Consider the following 18,699-nt stretch of genomic DNA (forward strand, 5'->3'; position numbering starts at 1 on the left):
AACAAGTCAGTACAACAGTTTTAAACAACTAAATCTAACTTCTTAATCATCAGTAGATGTTTGGGATGTTCCCAGTAATGGGAAAAAGGGTTGGTGAAAATGGGTATTTTGTTCCCTTTCAGCTTTTACTGACTGACAGAAAGCCATCTGTTGCCAAAACGGAGGACACTGTTTAGATTCAGTTAGCAGGCTGAAACATAGATATGGAAATTGCTGTCTTTAAAAATGGGTAACAGGTTTGTAGAATTAATACTCTGAAGACTTTTCTGAATTTCTTTTAATTAGATTTAAAATAAAAATGTTCATTCCTCTTTTTAACATTCACAATAAAAGGCCACTATTCAAGCAAGAGTGTTCTGTGTTTTTGTTTTTTTTTTAATAGTAAAGGAGGCACTTATATGTTAACTAAAATAGCCCGTATCTCATGTGTGTGTGTGTAGTTTAAACATCCAAAATTTGTGTTTTCAGAATTATATACTGTAATTGTCCACAACATTCATCACATTTATAGAAATGGTGGGTTCTGACTTACAGGAAGATTAGATATTGACTAGGTTTATTCCAGTGCAAGGTAAATTCTATGGCTAGGCAGATGCTGCTGTCTTCGAACTCGTGCCAAGGAGCATATGTTTCAGGCAGAAAACATGAGCCACTATTTTAACATGCTAGGAGTTTACGTTTTGTCTCACCGGTGAATGGTTTATTTACTGCTTTAAGGCAGTTGTGTCCAGAAGTGCTACCTAAAATCATGACCCTCTTATGCTAGATACTGCATATAAATGGGAAGGATACTTATATAATAAGTAGATAAAGCTTGAGGAAAAGAAAAAGGAAGTTCTTTTATCTCACATTCACAGAAACGGAACTGAAGCTGAGGAAACTGAATTGTAACAGTAGCCTTTGTAGAAGCAGGAACTGAACCCAAATCTCCTGAGTTACCAACCTAGTGACCTAATCACTAAGCATCTTTTCTGTAGATAACTAAATAACAGTTTCTTAAGGGATAAAACAGTGACCCAGTTCTGCTCTCTTTTACGTCTTTGCAACTCTGCTGCTATCATCACAGTCATGGGAGGATGAACCTGTCAGTCTCAAGCCTAGATGTGTTTATCTATCACAGTACGTGATGCAAGACTCCAAAAAAAAAAAAAAAAAAGTGATTTTTGCAGCTGGAATGTTCTTCTGTCTTCTTATAAAGCAGCACACATTATCAAAATGCAGAATGAGCTCCAATGGCAGCTGCCACTGAAGATAAATGACTATAACCAGTAAGTTTTCATGAACATGAACTAAAACAATGTTAAGAACTTCACAAAAATTATCTATTTAAAAGCATCGGTTTTAAGGGCTGATACTGTAAAGGCAGATGGACCTTGAAGATAGCAAACTGACTCAATATCTCACTTACTATATGCATCTCAGAAAGGCAGACATTTGATGGAACATCACAAGAGTAAATCAGTCCTTTTTCCTGTTCACATATATATATATACGTATATTTAAAAGACATCCCAATTCCTCCCTTAAGAAATGTAGAGGCTTAAAAGGCAAACTTAGAAAAGACAAAAATAGACTTTTTTTTTTGGCAATTGTGAAGTGTATATATAGATACTTATTTTTTGAACGCCAACAGCTCAACTAACCGTTCTTTTGGCACTTACCATGGTTTATCCCTTGATACTTTTGAAGGAAAGACTGTGTGCTGTTTGCTACTGGAGGTAAGTAGATTGTCTTTGGGCGTTTTGAATGGCTTTGAGTTGCTGCTGACAGGGTTATGGCCGCTGATACAGGATTTCGGTTTCATCTGTACTAGGGATGTCCTGGAATTACAGGCTGGAGAAGCTGGAGAAGGGGAAGGTTTACACATTGAACCGTGTCTTCGTTCTGTAATGGAAAAATAACATACTTAACAACATTTCATAGCCTAAGATTAAAAAAAAAAAAAAAAAAAAAAAAGAGAGAGGAAATTGTTCCTCTCTATTCTAGTTACAATGATTTAAACAATCCAAAGAATGATTACCAGTTCATTACTGTAGTGAATGTAATCATGCCAAAAGATAATTAAACAAAATCAACTCTGTAAAGTGCTCTGAACAATGTAAACAGAGCACAACAAATGCTAACTAGCCACACATATCTCCCAGAAAATTTCACGATGAAATCTCAAATTGTTGCTCAAGCACCAGGTACCCACCAGCACCTGTGTGAGCTACCCTGGGTGTCCCAGCTCCTTCAGATATGCAGCACCAGCCCAGATGACTCAGTGAAATACACCCTGATAGGCAGGAGACTGCTTCTATCCGGGCTCATGGCAGATCCTTGTGACCCGGTTACTGGGCAGTTTACCTCAGGACTGCCTTGCTCCAGTTTAATGGGAAGCTGTAAGGACAACATGAGGAAGACAGAGCGGTAGCTGAAAGTGAGGGGCCTCCTGGCCGTGCTGGCCCCACAGCAGGGCAACAGGCTTCAGGACAGGCAGCCGTCAGAGAAATTGTTTGTGTTTAGTCACTGATATTACTAATATTCCAATCTACATGTTCTACCCCTGATACTACAGCCATTTGCTTCGAAATAAAGATGTTTTCTAGGGAGAAGTGGTTTCCAGTCAGCAGCCGACCAGGCCCACACAGCGCTAGGCCACGGGCACAGCCACCGGGCACAGCAATACGGCCTAAAAACTGACCCAGAGCTTCCCCAAGGCGACTCTCCCCTTCTAGACACATCATTTTTCCTAGTCCAAAGCCTTCAGCACTGAAGCTGAAGAGTGCTGGGTGCTGCTCTCCGAGAGGGCTGGGGAGCCATCGGCAACCTTCTGCTCCACGGGTTTGTGGTCACATCCCAAACCCAGTGCTTGCTGCTTTGGTAGTTCAAGGATAACGAAGAAAAATTTTCCCACAGAGAATCAAAACATGACAATTTGTCAGGCATGTCCGCAAGTAAAAACTTGCCAGCAGCAGAGGGATTCATCCATGATTAATTTGCAATAGGCGAATACCTCAAGAACAAAGAGAAACGCTTAAAAAATCTACGAGGAGTATTTCAAACTGTTTTACTACATCCCCAGTGGCTAAACAAAGGATTTTCTATCAAAACCCAGCACTTCCAGATCTCCATACATTCACAGCTTTAACTACAAATGCTGAAATTCCCTCACGATTCTCCTGTAACCGAAGAACAAAACTTCCATAATTATTTTCAGTGCATGAAGCTCTCCTCAACCTCCAATGCCAACCATCATTTGCTGGTTTCCACCCGGCCACATAGCTCCGTGTACAGTCCCTGCCTCAAAAAGTCCTCGGCAGGATGTAATTAATTTACATTCATTTCACTCCACGTTTGTGTGAACAGCCATGTGAGCTACGCGTCTGTCTCTGAAGTGCAGTTCTATTCACAGATTATTCATTTAGTTAAATAATCGCTGCTGTGTTCAGGTTTACCAGCCTTCTTGGCAACTATTTAATCAGTTTAAATTAGATTAATAAAAATTTGCACTTTTACCGTTAATTACTTGAGGGCTGATGAAAACGAACTGCTGTGTAACCAAGAAAACCAAGTGACATAGGTGAAACTTTGGAAAAAAAAAAAAAACAACACACTCCTCAGATACAAATTGTATAAATTCTGGATCAATCACTACCCAAATCTTCACCATAGCTTCTGCTTTTCTCCAGACTGACTGCCCTCGGGTAAACCATATCTTTGATATCATCCCTAAGGATATATTTGGAAGTGAAATACACTACTCTGATATTAAAATTAATCTTCCGGAAAGACAGACATTCAAGATACTGACCATCTAAAATTATATTTAAAAGTCATCTAAGTATCACATGCCACAGCAGGTTATTTTTTAAGAGTCACCTTACACTGCATTTTTAAAAAAAACACCAAAGCTGAACATTTGGTGTTCTTTCCAAGACGATTTTTTCAGTTCATTAATTCCCAAGAGCCAAACACTACACTAACATTTTTTTAAACGATGTAACATAAAATAGTAGAAGAGGCATGGCAGTAATAAGAAAATACAGTAAGTGCATCCCACTATTTTAAATAAACGTTTACCTGTAAGATAGGGAAGGAAAAGCTCAGAAGATTATATATTTTATCTCAGTGTGCCAGATTGGTGGTCAGTGTTGCGATCAGAACTGACTGCTAAATGTGGTGTTTCCTCTCATCTCCTCCAGCTCCATTCTTCCCCCAAAGCACAACTACAGAAAGCCCTCTGCGCTTCAGAGAGCCTCTGATACTTTGCGAATTAGCAGTGTTACTCAGCTTCTCTTGAAATTTCCTATATGCAAAATGGAAATTGTGACCCCTCTAAAGTCACACAGCAGGAAGAACATAAATAGCTGGGGCCGCACAACTGTTGATGATAGTGTCGGACACCGCTACGACAGGGAAAAATCGACAAGTTTACTCATGCAAGGTAACACTGCTTTAGTGTGGGCAGCAGCACCTTACCAGGAGGGCTGCAGAGGAGTGCTGGAGGAGAAACTCCTCAAAAGGCGGCAGAAAGCAATTCTTTAAGCTGGGCAGACACTGCGGCAGGAGGCTGGGCTTGCCAAAGGTGTGAAACCTCATAGAAAATCCTGATGGTGGGGGCACAAATCATAGCTAAATATCGATAGATTTCTTCGCAAGAGCTGTTAGGATAAGGGCTATTATTGCAAGAGCTCCTGTTTCTGTGCTGTGCTTCTTTATCAAACTAAATTTCCCAGTCACATCTGTTCTTTAAAAATTTTTACTAATTTGCCTATTAATATTTCACTTATTACATTATTAATCTGCTGTTACCCAGCCTAATTAGTAAATTAATAGGTGAATAAAAGACATTTGCACATCAGATAGATATTATCAAATCAAATGTTCACGTGCTAGCACATCCAGATCATAACTAACCATCCATGTAGAAGCTTCTACACTCATCTGCAGTTTCTACATAGATGAATTAGATCTAGCAGGGCAGATGAACTCACACACACACAGCTGTGGACGTATCTGTCCCTGTTTACTTGAACAAATGGCAGAGTCACTGGTTATACACGAACAGAAAGTAGGATGAAAGTTTTTGCTCCTAAAAATAATAAAAAAGTCCTGCAAGACAACTGGAAATGCAGTTACCGCTCCTAAAACGCTGACCCAAGTTTTACACCCAGTTCAGTTTCTGCAGAAGCTTACAGTGCTGTGAATGTGTTCAAGTTTAAAATATGAAAAATGCCCCCAACTCTTCTTGTTAATCTGAATACTTCCAAATATGCTTGCGCTCCTCAAAAATAACAACACACATTCTGTTTTCTTCCCAAATAGCAGTTGCTGTCAAATCCAAAGAACAGAGAGAGCACAATCAAAGTTGCAATCCTCTTTACCCCATTAATCCTTCTGCAACCTCTCAGCTGTCTCAGAGCAGCCACTGCAGCAACTGACAAGCAACATGTGACTCGTGCTGTCAAACAGTTAATGTATTAACGACAGGAATCGCAGAAGTTTAACACGCTCGCCCCGAATTCACGGCGCTTTCTGAAGAATCGATCGCAGATCGATACTCGTCGTTTTTTCTGGTTAGTGCCCAAAAGCTCAACACTACAGACTGTCCTACTGCGCCTCGCCAACTGCATCAGTAGCATTGCGAACGATCTTAAACTTTTCCAGGAGATTCTCCATGTCCTATGGAAACATGGACGCAGTCCAACTTTCTCAGCCAAATCTGAATTGTTTGCTAGATGTGAAGTCCTTATGTTGTTGGAGACTTAACAGTCCCTAAATCTCCAGAGCTTCTCTCCCCTGCCCTTGCACTCAGTTTCAACTCCTCCTTCCTGCATCCTACAGAACACAGTCCCCTACCTTTCCCCAAAACCTTTGCTGCAGCTGCCAAAGTCCTCTAGGTCTGTCTTTGAATCTCTAATTCCACTGGATCCTCTTTGACTGGCCACCGGGGAATACTAGCAGCTGTTTTGCAGGAAACGCCACATCTCCTTCTAATCATAAGCAAAAAAGCAAAGCAATAGGAAGGCAACATGATCTCCAGATCTACAAATAGTGTGTGGGAAAAGAGGCAAAACACGTTTTGAAGTAGAATGTATTTTCTTTAATTTTTGCCTCGACTATCCCTTATGTAAGATGCAACACCCCCTTAGCTCTCAGCAAACCTTAAATACAACAACACAACATTAAATACATTGCTGGTAAATTATGCCAACCACGTATTTCTAGGTGCACTGCAGCAGTAGTGCACCCAGAGAAGACCTTTATATGATACCGAAACCACAGATTTCTCCAATTTGGACTACCAACAAATACCATGCACAGTATATTCCACCTAAATCCATTCTTACCCAACATGCTGTACTCAACATTCATCAAATCAAGTGAACAGCTTTTGCCCACAGTAAGCGTCTCATCCGCTGGCGAGACTTAGAAGACTGCAAAGGAAAGAAGTCATGAGACAGCTTGAGCGCAGAGACAGATAACGCCTTTGGTCTTTCAGTATTTTTTGCAGGTAGTTCAAAAAAAATCCCTCTATCGTTGACAGAAGAGCACACTAGAACTTTGTCAGCAACAGTCATTTCGAAACATAATTCTCGTTCAGCACGATCCTACTTCCTGCATACAAGAGGCCTACAGCAAAATCAGTTTTAAGTTGACCCATGAGTATCTCAGTGACCCGGCGTGAGGGATTACAGCTTGGTACTACATTTGGAAAAAGCAAGCAAAACATAATTGCTAACACCCAGAAATGTAAGTTATTTGCTGTTAATAAACAGATTTAGTTTAAATAAAACTCCTTAAAAGCTGATGTTCATCACAACGCTCAAGCTTATAGTATTTAAAATAGCATAAACCTTCAAATCTGAGTGCCCTTTACCCACCACGAATACCATTTATGGTTCCCTATTTACAATAAGCAGATGTTAATGAAATTTAGTATCTACTCCACAGCGTGATTGTGTCCCAGCAGTACACCCGCCTTGTTGATGACCGTGTTACTTATGGTAACAGCAGACACCACCTATGCACGAGTTGCAGTTTTGCTATTTACAGTATATCCTGAGGTGCTTTGTTACACAGCCCTTCGCCGTGCTCAGTTGAGCAATGTATACTTACAATTTCAGCAAACAGTAAAGTGAAACCTTCCACCTTGTACTGATCCCAGTTCAAAGTTTAAAAATGCACTTGGCATTAATTCTAATAAAACCCAAACAGAAAAAAAAAACAACAACCACACATGCCCGAAAAGCTACGATCAGCCACCAGAAAATTGAACAAGTAGACTACTTGCAGAAATGTGTCATCCTGCAGTAACTGGCAGCTGGTTCATAACAAGAGTTCATAAACACCTTGTAAGCACTTTCATTTTGCAGCCACAGTCTAAAAAAAAACAAAAAACAACCTAACAAAAGCCAGTACGTGAGGCTAACTAAAAATAAATTCCGATCTGACGCTAACAAACTACAGCAAAATGTTGCAAGACCGAAGGACGACTTTACCAGCTTTTTGGACAAAATACTACTCCGAGTCCAGCTGAAAAAGTTTGGAAATTATATCCGCAAACCGTTCCTCCCTCCTTGCACCGTGCACTGTAAAGGAAACGGCACAGTCAGTTTCATTTTGATACTTCTTGTAAACTGACAAAGGAAATAAACTGCCAACTCAAACCCCAGCACCGATCCGCTGCACAAAACGCAGCTCGACAATTGCGAGCTTCATTCCAGGTCAAATGACATAATTGGGAAATTATCAAGTGCTAAAATAACCGCCGTTCCGCTCGTGTTTATTTACAATAAACACAAGCCTCGCTTTCTGACATAAACCCACGAAAACGGTTCTCCATTTCCCAAAAACCTCCGACGGAGTAGGATCAGCAAAATTATGCAAAACATCCTGCGAGGAGAAGAAATGTAAACCGAGCCACTTACAGCGAGGAGCAGGCTGCCAACTTAATCTGATTCTACGACGACTGTAAACATGTACTTTTGGAACGTGAAGCGATTCCCATTGCCACAGATGCCGTCAGAGGAAGGCAGCGGCGCGAGCAGGCATTCTGCGCACGGCAAGAAGCGGGCGGGCGACCTGCTGCAGCGAACACCCCACGGGCGCTCGCGCGCACACCGCCTGTTTTGACTCCCGGCACTTGTTAAGCACCAAGTTTCAGGTCCTACCAGTTGGACACCAGAGCTGAGCCCGTGCCAAGGACAACAAGCCCTGAAAGCGGCTGCGTGCCTTTTTTTTTTTTTTTCTCCCGAATTGTTGATCCAGCCCAAGGAACTGCAGAAGTGAACCAAAGTGCAACATTAAAAGCGACAAGAAGCACAGCCTTTTATCAGAAGACACACTTTTTTTTTTTCTTTCCTTCTTTTTCTTTCTTTTTCTAGGGTGTTTATGTCTAAGGGAGCGGGGCAAACCTGCTGTTTTGCTGAAACATCTTTTATTTAGGGAAGAATGCCTTGAGCTTTTCCAAGAGTAGTTACAGATGAGACAGCAGGATTAATCTCTAGAATAACACTAAATTACTCCAAAGTGGCTAAATTTCTTAAAAATGGCCAAATTCCATAAAAAACACTCAGCATTTCCCAGAACACTTATTTCTTTTTGGTTTAAAGCATTAAAAAAACAAAAGAGGAAGGGTCGAACAGACCTCCACCACGGCACACAAAAGCTTCAGATGGCGGGATTAATTACGCTGAATGTGAAACGAAGCTGCTGGCTACTTGCTTGCTTCTTTGCGAGTATTTTGAGATCTAAAGCTGAAGCTCCAAGGCCCTGCTGGTGTATGAGAGAGCCAGGAAAAGGATGGAAAGGAGTGAATACCTCGTCCTGGTGACAATGTCACGCTTCACGTCACGCCGTTAGGAGACCTAGATTTAATGCTGGTGCCAAGGCCTACTTCTTCAGCTCTAAAAGGGGATACTAATGATTTAGGATATTAACTTGCTTAAAAAAAAAAAAAAAAAAAAAAAAAAGAAGTTGGAGATTTTGGAGGCACAATTCTCTACGTGCAATCACTATTTGCCACCTGACACTGCAGGAAAGCCACCTGTTTTTCTATCACAACTTACACGCTCTCCTCAGCTCAGCAAGACCAAAAATCCCTGGGCAAAAAAAAGACCTAACAGAGCAAGTGAATCACGGGCACACACTGTTTTTTTGCGTGACACTCTACTACAGAAAAGCAAGGAGAGCTTAGGCATGGAAATTTCCAGTTCTGCTGGAAGAGATGCCCTGGTAGCCCAACACGAAATCTGTGAGACATCCCGAATTCCCTGGGAGGGTGTGGGGTGAGTGCATCTTACACCTCGTGCCCTGTGCTTATGCCATAAGGACAGCCCTCACCATCCTCTTGCACTAGTTCCTCTGCGCTATTTTATTACCTGCTGACCAGTGGTGGTTATATTTTTGTTCTCAGATCAAGGAAATACGCTACCAGCCCTAACCTAAAAAGTTTTCAAACAATAGTACTTCCCTTTCAGGCACAGGCAGCACCACAGACAAATAAGAATTTTGTGGGTGATCTGTGTACGTGAAGAGAAATCTTTAGTTAGGCTATTTGTGGGATGTAACTAAACGTATTTCAATATTAAACATAACATTAGGAACGGCACACTAGTTTACTAGAAATATAAATTTAAAAGCAACTCTTTATTCACTCTCCAAAGAATCTGGGGAATAATTTTACTCCAGACTGTTGCAAGAAGAGGAAAATCTGGTATCGCTGCTCCCTCACGCTTTATACCGTGTAGCAGAGCCCTTTATCGGGCCTAGGGCATATCTTTCACACTCAAGGTCATCTGCTGATACCCGTTTTTATTTATTTACTTGTATTTTTCAGAGATACCCCGGAATATTTTACCTATCTCCACCTTCAATGATATTTACAAAATAATTTATATACATTAATGTTTTAGGAACTCATCAGATGTTGCCCCTATAATAAGACTACTACAGAAAATTTGTACTTCTACTTCTTTAATGTTTTGCTTAATCTAAGCAGAGAGAAAACAACACTTCTTTTGGAAGATAAGATAGCCACAGACGAGTACGGACGGACAGCTGAGGTGGTCTGGCAAGTCTCCACAAGGAGCTCGGGGTTAGGTGTCACGTATTTTCTCCACACTCAGACCCAAACTGATCGGACGAGCGGTGCTCAGCTCCTACAAAGCTGAACACAATCACTACGGTTTTGCAGGTAACTGAGCTAATGGTGAGAACCATATCACACAGACCAGCAGAAGTCCGTCATACTTCCACATGTTAAAAATGCCTCTACAGGCAAAAGAATAAAACAAACGTAACATCAAGATGAGCCTTGTTTAAGCAAAATACCCAGATTTCATGACTCCACCAAAACAATGCTGTAACTTACTGAAATTGGCCCAGAATAATAGCTCTGTAGCACTTGCGTGTAACCTACTATTTAAAGCCTCTGGCTTTTTCAGCTCTGTTATTTGGGATCCAAACCCAGCATCTGGTGAAACAACGTATTTCTTTTTCTATATTAACAACCAGATGTGCCATAAACAGAAAAACGATGAAAAATGTTTTCTCAAAGTCCACGGGTTTGATCCCTAGATTTTCTCCATCTCAGTTACCCTGAGCTTCTCCACCCCACAGCACCCTTACATTTCATCCCATATCCAGAGTCTTTTGTGGTCCCTGTCCCACCAACTTCCCCCAGCAAGGTCTAGAGGTACACATGTGACAACTACCAGCACAAGTGTGCTGCTGCCACAAGGAACTCTGTTCCCTGGGGGCACAGTAAGGTACCTCCTCACAGTTGCTGATTTTCACAAAATCGCTGAAACTTTGCCTCTTTGAAGTCGAATTGGCATGGAGTTAAAAATTCTTCGGCCAAAATCACTGTAATCACATGAGCCTTATTAGTATTATTTTCTGGAAAACTCAATTTGAAAAATTTATATGGTATTTTTTACCTGCTTTTGCGTATTCGTTACTCCTCATGGATATTCCCTGGCCTCAAATTGATCCCTTTGGAATATTCTGACATCTTGTAAAAATCAAGTTAACCAAACACACCTGCCCAAGAGAGGACTGCTGTTTTGTTCTGAAAACTGAATGAGCTTGTATTTAAGTTTCAATCCGTATTATCAAACCTGCAATAAAAGCAGAGTGCGAGCCAGTGTAGAATATTTTTTCATTCCTAATGTTTTAGATAAATCAGCTCACACGTTTTTTCAGGCACCTCATTTGCCACAAGTAATAAACCCTATTATTTAGAACACTGCAGGAATACCCACAGGTTATAACCCCCTAAATCGCAGCCTCCAAAGTGAACGTCCAAAATAATTCCTGAGAGGTCATTTTTTCGTGTTTCTCTCACTAATACAATAGCACTTACAATAGGAAAAACCCCAAACCCTCAACCTGCTACAGAAGAAAACTGTGAGCAAACCATGCTGAAAGGCCTACCTGTAAAGGCATTTTGTTAGCTGTTTCTTTTTCTTCATAGTTCCTTTAGTTCCCCATTTATTTACAATTTCAGATCTGAAAAGACGGTTTCTAATTTAACTTGCATCATTTCTGACATCTAACAGTGCAAAATAAGAAACTCAGCCCTAACTGCACATAAACAACGTAGATGTAAATCAGCTTAAGAGAATCCATATGAAATGCACTTGGTATTCTACCTCTGAATGTGTCTTACCCATTTGTCACTGCAAGTAACTGTGTGCATTACAGAAGCCTTGCTGGGCATAAACCTGTACCTGGCCATAACACCAACCGTTTTTCCATCACTGCCCTGAACGGGAGAGACTGATACATGTCAAAGATGTTGTATTGCCTCTGCCACATATTAGTGTGGCAGGAGTGGCACAGGGGACAGATGCAGATGATTCCCATTACAGCTACCTACCGAGGTGCGTGTGTGATCTCTACAACATGACAAGGCTGTGACAGCACGGCCGTGCAAGGCAGCTTTCCCTCCTGCCACTTCCAGCGCCATCCAGTTCAGGTGGTTTCAACTTTCTGTGCATCTTCTCAGAAGCACACACATGGTTTATTTTATAAAAACTTTTAGGACAAAGTGAGTACGTAGAAACTCTCCAGCTGACGACAGGGGTTATTTTTTCTATGAGGCACTCTCATTACTTTACTGTAATTAATTGCACAAGTTCAGTAGGAAAAAAAAATCACTTCTCAGGCATAACTCAACTCAAAATAATTCCTGCAAGTTTCAGCACCAATGAGCTTGATTTGTAAACAAACAAACCAAGATCATTGCAAGTCCAACTTGTAAGCGAGTCCACATGAAGGAATCAGTTTTGCCTGAAGATATTTAACTATGAGAACAAACATGCACTAAACATCTTTCCAAGGTATCACGTTTAACATGTATCAGTTGGTTTTGATTTAAACCACCTGAGTCACTTGGAGCACAGGTAAAGCATTTTAGGATGATTATTTCCCATCGGGGCTGAGCTGGTGTCACGTCACTTCAGGTGGGAAGATTGAACAGCACAGCACAGCCTTTGTCAGGGGACTGAGCAACCTCTGGCAGTCAAGAAATCATTACAAGGGGAGTAAGCTTGGGAGCTAACAGGAAGGAGAAAACAGTTTTAAGGGTAGGATTGCAAAGTGTACAGACGGTTATTTATAGAGTCAACACTCAATTATCCATGGTCAGATTATCTGTACCAGAGATGCAGAAACAAATGAGCTCCAGCTGGGCTCATTAGCCTACATGCAGCTCAGTGCAAATGTTCCTATACTTCTAGGGCTGGCGTGGGTCTGGAAATAATGCAACAACTTCTTTCCAGCATAAGGCCGAAGTCCTTTTTGATCTATACTGAGGCACTTTGGTTGTCTCTGTATGACATTTCCAAAGACAAGAACACCGGGAAAAGGGCCCGGAGTCCAGCTGAAGGCACTGCCTTGCAGCATTAGCCCCGTGCCCCAGGTCCTGAGCTGTGTTAACTCAGGCCCCGCGTCAAGGCAGAGCTGGCTGCGTGCATTCCTGCCCTGCTGCGTCAGGGCTGTCCTCCGCCTGGACTCCGGGGAGCTCGCTGCCGACCAGAGCGGGATACTTGTGACAGCGCAGCAGCCAGCACCAGCCAGCATGGCAAACGCTAATAAAAACCCAAATACAGCTGGGATGGCCTCCGTGCTGAGGGGCTGAGTTGCGAGATCATTTGAGGTTATGATTTACAGCCAGGTCACTCAAGCCAGATACTTAAAGTAAGGGGAAACTTCAAATGTAAGCGTTTTCCTAACTGAAAGGAAAACAAAGCAACAGACGGTACCAGTCCAGGCTGAAGCGGTTTTCCTGGCCACAAAGCCAAAATTTCCCTGTAATTAGCAGTGAAATAAAAAGGTACACAGGGAAGGAAATGGAAAAAAAGAGCAACATTACTTCCTACCTGCCAATTGCTTCCTCTGAATCAAGCTATCTGTGCTCATGCTGCAGGGCTGAATCCTTTCTCCCATCTACCAGGAGACAGCAGACTCCAGAAGAGACTTTATGCTCTTTAGACTCTTCTGGAAGTTGTCTCTCCTCATCAAATCGATGCTGCTATAGCTGAAAGAAATCCTCCTATTTAGAGATAATACGAGATATTTCCAAATCGGAGGAGTTTGGAATTCTTTTCTTTTTCAGCTCTGGGAGTAACTTGGCCGAAGAGGCAGACGGAGGACAACATGCAGGATGCTGCCATGAAAAATCTCAGCTATAATCAGCTGACTCCAGCTTGATTACAGAGGAGGAACTACACTCTGTATTTGGCAAATTGATCACAGAGCAAGGCTTTTCTAAAGCTTATTGCTGAGTCTGCAAATTGGTAGCTAGACACAGCAGTAGGTTTAACCAGCAATGGCTAACAAGTGAACCAAAATGAACCATGCCTGAGCAACTGACCTTGTTTCTAAATACTGAAAGGAAAATATCTATTTACACTGCAGACAGCAACTTATAGCATGGAACTGCTTAAAGTAGTTTCAAAGGCTAGCAAAAACCGAAGTGTCAGGGTAGAGAACACAAGGTAGAGAAAGCAGCTATCTATTCCAGAAGAACATCACTGTAACACTTGTGGGAATCTGCAGGTGCTAAATCAACCACCTTTAAACCCCTCCTTTCCTTCTCCCTAGTCCTAAATGCCTTGAATTCTAGGCTTCTTAAAGTCTGAAAAAGAAATAATTCAAGAAAAAAAAAAAGTTCAAAACCAAAGTTCACCTCAATACTACATATCAGAGACTTCTGGCAGTTCCAGTTGTTTTATCTGCTTAGATTACAAGTGCCTAACACCTAAAAGCTGATAGCACTGGAAGTTACAGAGGATTTATTGTCTTTGCTATTTTATCTTTGGACATTAAGTTTATTCTCATTATTAGGAATTAATATATTTTGGGTGGTATAACATTCAGCCAACAAAAACGGAAGAGGCATCTACTGCTGTACAGTATCTGCACATCTTGTGTATGTTTTTTTTGAGTACTTACTAATGCTGGAGCATCACAAGCACTAGAAGGGAGCAGACTCGATTACTGATAAACAACTGGGAGGCAAAAGACTTTGCCAAATGTTTGACGACTCATATCAGCAGAAGGTTTACAAGTTTTCGCCTCTTATTTACTGTAACAAGGTACAGGCCAACGCTCCCCTCCTCCCCCTCGCCAAATGCCACTGAACTAGGAAAGACCAGAAATGCAAAACACACGACCTGAAAGCACTGCGCTGAGTCTCAACTGTTGTAAGGTTTGAGGAAATACGCCCAAGGTATTTCCCCTTCACGTGGGCTTCTGCCACAGCAAATTTCAGCCTGCAGCTTCCAGGTAAACTGGCCGCGTATCTGTCAAGTACACACATGTGAGCGGTGCTTAAATAAACTTTCCGCTCCATTACTGCTCCCCCTGCCACAAGATATCAGCTCTAGCCAGGAACACGATTAGCAACAGGCTGTGAAACGCTTTCACAGAACTTCAGAGGTGACACTTACTGAAGGACGGTGAAATTTTATGGCCTGAGGGCCCAGGGGCAAAGCATGGAGGCCAGCACTGGGCCTCGCGTGCGACTGCCGCAGTCGTACCGTGACCAGAGATGCGATTTCTGTATCTGCTCCACTGCCCTTTCAGAAGGTTCCTGGTTCACCTTTGCCTCCAACCTTGTATTAATACAGGGCTGCCTCGTGGTGTAGGATCAGAGAGGGGCAAATTATAATAAGGTCACCTCCAGTCCTTCAGCAATTGCTTCCTCGGGCAGGCTGTCCCGAGACACAGGCTCGCAGACTCGCTGTACTAAAAGGGAACCCACTTTCACAAGGTGCCTACGTTCACCCTGTACCAAGGACTCTCCCTAATCATCTTATGCCAATTCGCCGATCACAAATCTTCCAAGCAATTCCTAACTCTCTTCCTGGTTACTTTAAAATTATTATATGGAATCACAGAACCATTCAGGTTGGAAAAGACCTCTAAGATCATCTAGTCCAACCTTTAACCTCGTACTGAAGTCCACCACTAAACCACGCTAAGTTCTACATCTACACATTTCTTGAAGACTTCCAGGGCTGGTGACTCAACCACTTCCCTGGGCAGCCTGTTCCAAGAGCCACACAACTCTTTCAGTAAAGCAATTTCCCCTAATATCCAACCTAAACCTCCCCTGGTGCAACTTGAGGCCATTTCCCCTCATCTCATCATTTGGTGCTTGGGAGAAGAGCCCGATCACCACCTCACTATAGCTTCTGTCAAGGTAATCGTACAGCACGATGAGGTCTCCCCTGAGCCTCCTTTTCTCCAGGCTGAACAAGCCCAGCTCCCTCAGATGCTCCTCAAAGACTTGTTCTCCAGACCCCTTCACCAGCTTTGCTGCCCTTCTCTGGGGATGCTCCAGCACCTTAAAACTCCTTCTTGTAGTAAAGGGCAACAGACTGTGGTGAAATAGGCTACCTCTGTATGACTTCTGCTTTCCCCTTTAAAACCACCTGTCAAAATCTTTATGTGGCCACTTGTAAACAAATTACGCTATGCTGGCTTTGTATTTTAATTAACATGGAGCGGTACTGGTCAGATACCTCAGAACATCCTTAGCACTATAGATAAAGCAGCCACAAACTTCCACAGATTTACAGGTAACCCCTCCATCAGCTGACACAGGTTTCAGGTAAACAAGCAGGTTTTCTTCTGCCCTGGAAAATCCATAAAAGTTTTCTAGGGTTACTTAGTTATAACTGTTTAATAAGAACATAATGGTGATAAAGAACTTCTTTCTCTTCCCAAATATTTAGTACAAATAGAGGAAAGCTGTGATTGCTGCATACAGAAAGTAATTGAGCTGTAATCCATACTACAGCACAGCAGAGGTGAAGTGGCAATGCCAGTGTTACAGCTGATGGTAAGCAGCCCTTAAAGCTTGCAGGCAATCCTTGTCTTTCCAATAACTCCAAACTGGAAGAAATCAGATATATTTAGAGAATAACTCAGTATCATGACAGTACTCTCTTTTAATTTAAATTTACGCAATTCAAGCCATACTGAAGCCTCCAAAAGCAAACGTTCGGTAGTTCCCTTGTTCTTTATTTAAGAAGCTCTATGGAATTTACATAAAGGAGTCCATTAAGAAGTTGACAGCTGCTAATTCGAGAGTCAGCAATTTCCCACTATAGTGGCAGACTGTGTTTAAACTGCTGTGGTACCACTGTCATGTTATTAGTCAAGTAAGGAGAAAAAGGTAGGAATTATGTATTTCTGAAGCACTACCTTGTATCAATACAGTCAGATGGAGCTTGCACTGTTTTTTTGGCACCCCATGGCACGTGAAATAGATGTGACGGTGCAAGCAAAGAAGGTACAAATACATACTATGAAAAAGGGAGAAGTCGTGATAACTCCTCTGCATGTATGGGTCCAGCTGAAGCTTTTCTATGCTTTTTGAACCCTTCTGAAGGGTCAGCGGTGCGGGCTGCAAGCGGCACCCAGCGCCTGCTCCCCAGCCAAAATCCCGGGCGTAATTCGTGGGGGTTTGTGCAAGCACGAAAATCGCAGGAGACATCAGTCCCCGAGACGGCAGGCAACGCGAGCGATCGATACTTGCACAACAGCACGCTGATACGGCTGGAAAGAATAAAAAAAAAAAAATCACACATAAAAAAAACCACCACAGATAAGCGAAGGGGCAAAGTCCCGCGCTCTCCTGAGGCGCCTCCTCAGCGGGGCGCGAGGCGCCGGCCCCAGCGCGCTCCGTGCTCCCTCCCCAGCCCCGGGCACCCCCCGCTGCCCCCCGGGCACCCCCCGGTACCTGCCGCCGCCTCGCCGCCGCCTGCCAGAGCCCTCCAGCACCGGTTGTGGCCCGAGGCCTCGCCCGGCTCCCCCGCAGCGGGGCCGCGGCCGGCAGCGCTTCCTCCGGCCGAGCCCGCCGGGCCCCGGCCGCCATCCTGCCCCCGGGGCCGCCCTGCGCTGCGCTGCCCGCCGCGGGGCCGCGGGCTCCCCCTGGCGGGCCGGGGGGCGGGCTGCCGGGGCCGCTTTATTCGGTGTTTTTTTTTTTTTTTTTTTCCTTTATTTTTTTATTTTTTATTTTTTTTTTTTTTTACCTCTGCGCCCTGATCAGGGAAAGGCCAAAAGGCGACAGGTTCGCCAAGCGGCCCAGGAGACGCGAGGTCTTCTGAGCAGTTGTCCAATTCCTGCCTCAAGTTGAGGAAAACCCGGAGGAACGCCCCGCCAGCTACCTCAACCCCTGGCCTCTCCAGCCAGGTTATGCGCTCACCTCGTCTCTCTGAGGCTGTAGCACTGGCTAAACTCCACAGAATAACACACAGTAATTAATTTGAATCACACATATACATAATCACAAATATAATAACAGCCGAGGTTTGAATATCTCCACAGACGGAGACTCCAACCCTTCACTCTCTGGGCAAACTGTTCCAGTGCTCTGTCACCCTCACGGCACAGAAATTACCACAATTAACGCATATTCTTTAAAATACTAAAAGATTACACTTCTGAGGTCTTATTATCTTTGATTTTTACACAGTCACATCCAAGAGGACATGGGATGAGGGCCCTGCTGCAGGGCACTGCTGCATGAGCACTGCATTGCCCCCAAGCCCCCTCCTGTCCCCACAATCAGCCAGCCCTGCACAGCCCCTACCAGAAATTAAGGGCTCTGTGAACAAGCTGGGCTTGCCACAGCAGAGCTCCACTTGCCACAGCACCTCCTGAGCAAGCCCACATGCAGCTGACCACTGCTGGGAATGCTAGGTTGCCCATTATCTGGAAATACTTCCTCAGGTGTAAGTCTCCCCATTTATTCATTAAGGGGGAAGAGCACAGCCCACAGGTACAGCCCGTCAGCAGAAGCTGCTCCACCTGCAGCAGAGAAGTTGTCAGACCGTACAGAAAGCCAAAAACATCCATTTGCAGCAGCCTAGCACGGGACCCCAGTTGAATGTAAATTTATTCTCACAGCAGGGACCAACACAAAATACTCTGACACATGCAAGCCCACATCGTGAGGCACTTAACAAATATCTCAGGATTTAACTTGCATATATTTGCACACATGCATGGAGCCCCGGTCCCCAGGAAATTAAGCTCAAAGCTGTTCCCTGGGGCACTGCGCTCCCCGGCTGCTCACCCTCCCTGCCTTCTGTGGGGATCCCAGGGGGCAGGCGAGGAAACGGCCCCAATTTATCCGAGTCTCTTTCTTAATCACAGAATCCTCTGCCTGAGGCCCTGGAAGGAGAGAGAAAGCGG

At 43.4% G+C, this 18,699-nt stretch overlaps 1 protein-coding gene across 9 annotated transcripts in view; it reads right to left on the reverse strand.

Moving 5' to 3' along the window:
* Window positions 1-18,699, reverse strand: part of ATXN7L1 (ataxin 7 like 1) — a 114,526-nt gene that overhangs the window by 30,979 nt on the left and 64,848 nt on the right. For 6 of the 9 annotated variants that reach the window (XM_038179339.2, XM_038179308.2, XM_038179319.2 and 3 more), the window contains one exon: window positions 1,662-1,884. In XM_038179339.2, the coding sequence (XP_038035267.2) occupies window positions 1,662-1,884 (223 nt within the window). Of the gene's footprint in view, window positions 1-1,661; window positions 1,885-7,484; window positions 7,575-7,913; window positions 8,132-17,242; window positions 17,412-18,699 lie in introns of those variants that run through there. The other 3 variants (XM_013103527.5, XM_027459255.3, XM_005010244.6) reach the window with 3 other exon arrangements.

Source organism: Anas platyrhynchos, chromosome 1 (genome assembly GCF_047663525.1).
Source record: "Anas platyrhynchos isolate ZD024472 breed Pekin duck chromosome 1, IASCAAS_PekinDuck_T2T, whole genome shotgun sequence".
Classification (NCBI taxonomy): Eukaryota; Metazoa; Chordata; class Aves; order Anseriformes; family Anatidae; genus Anas; species Anas platyrhynchos.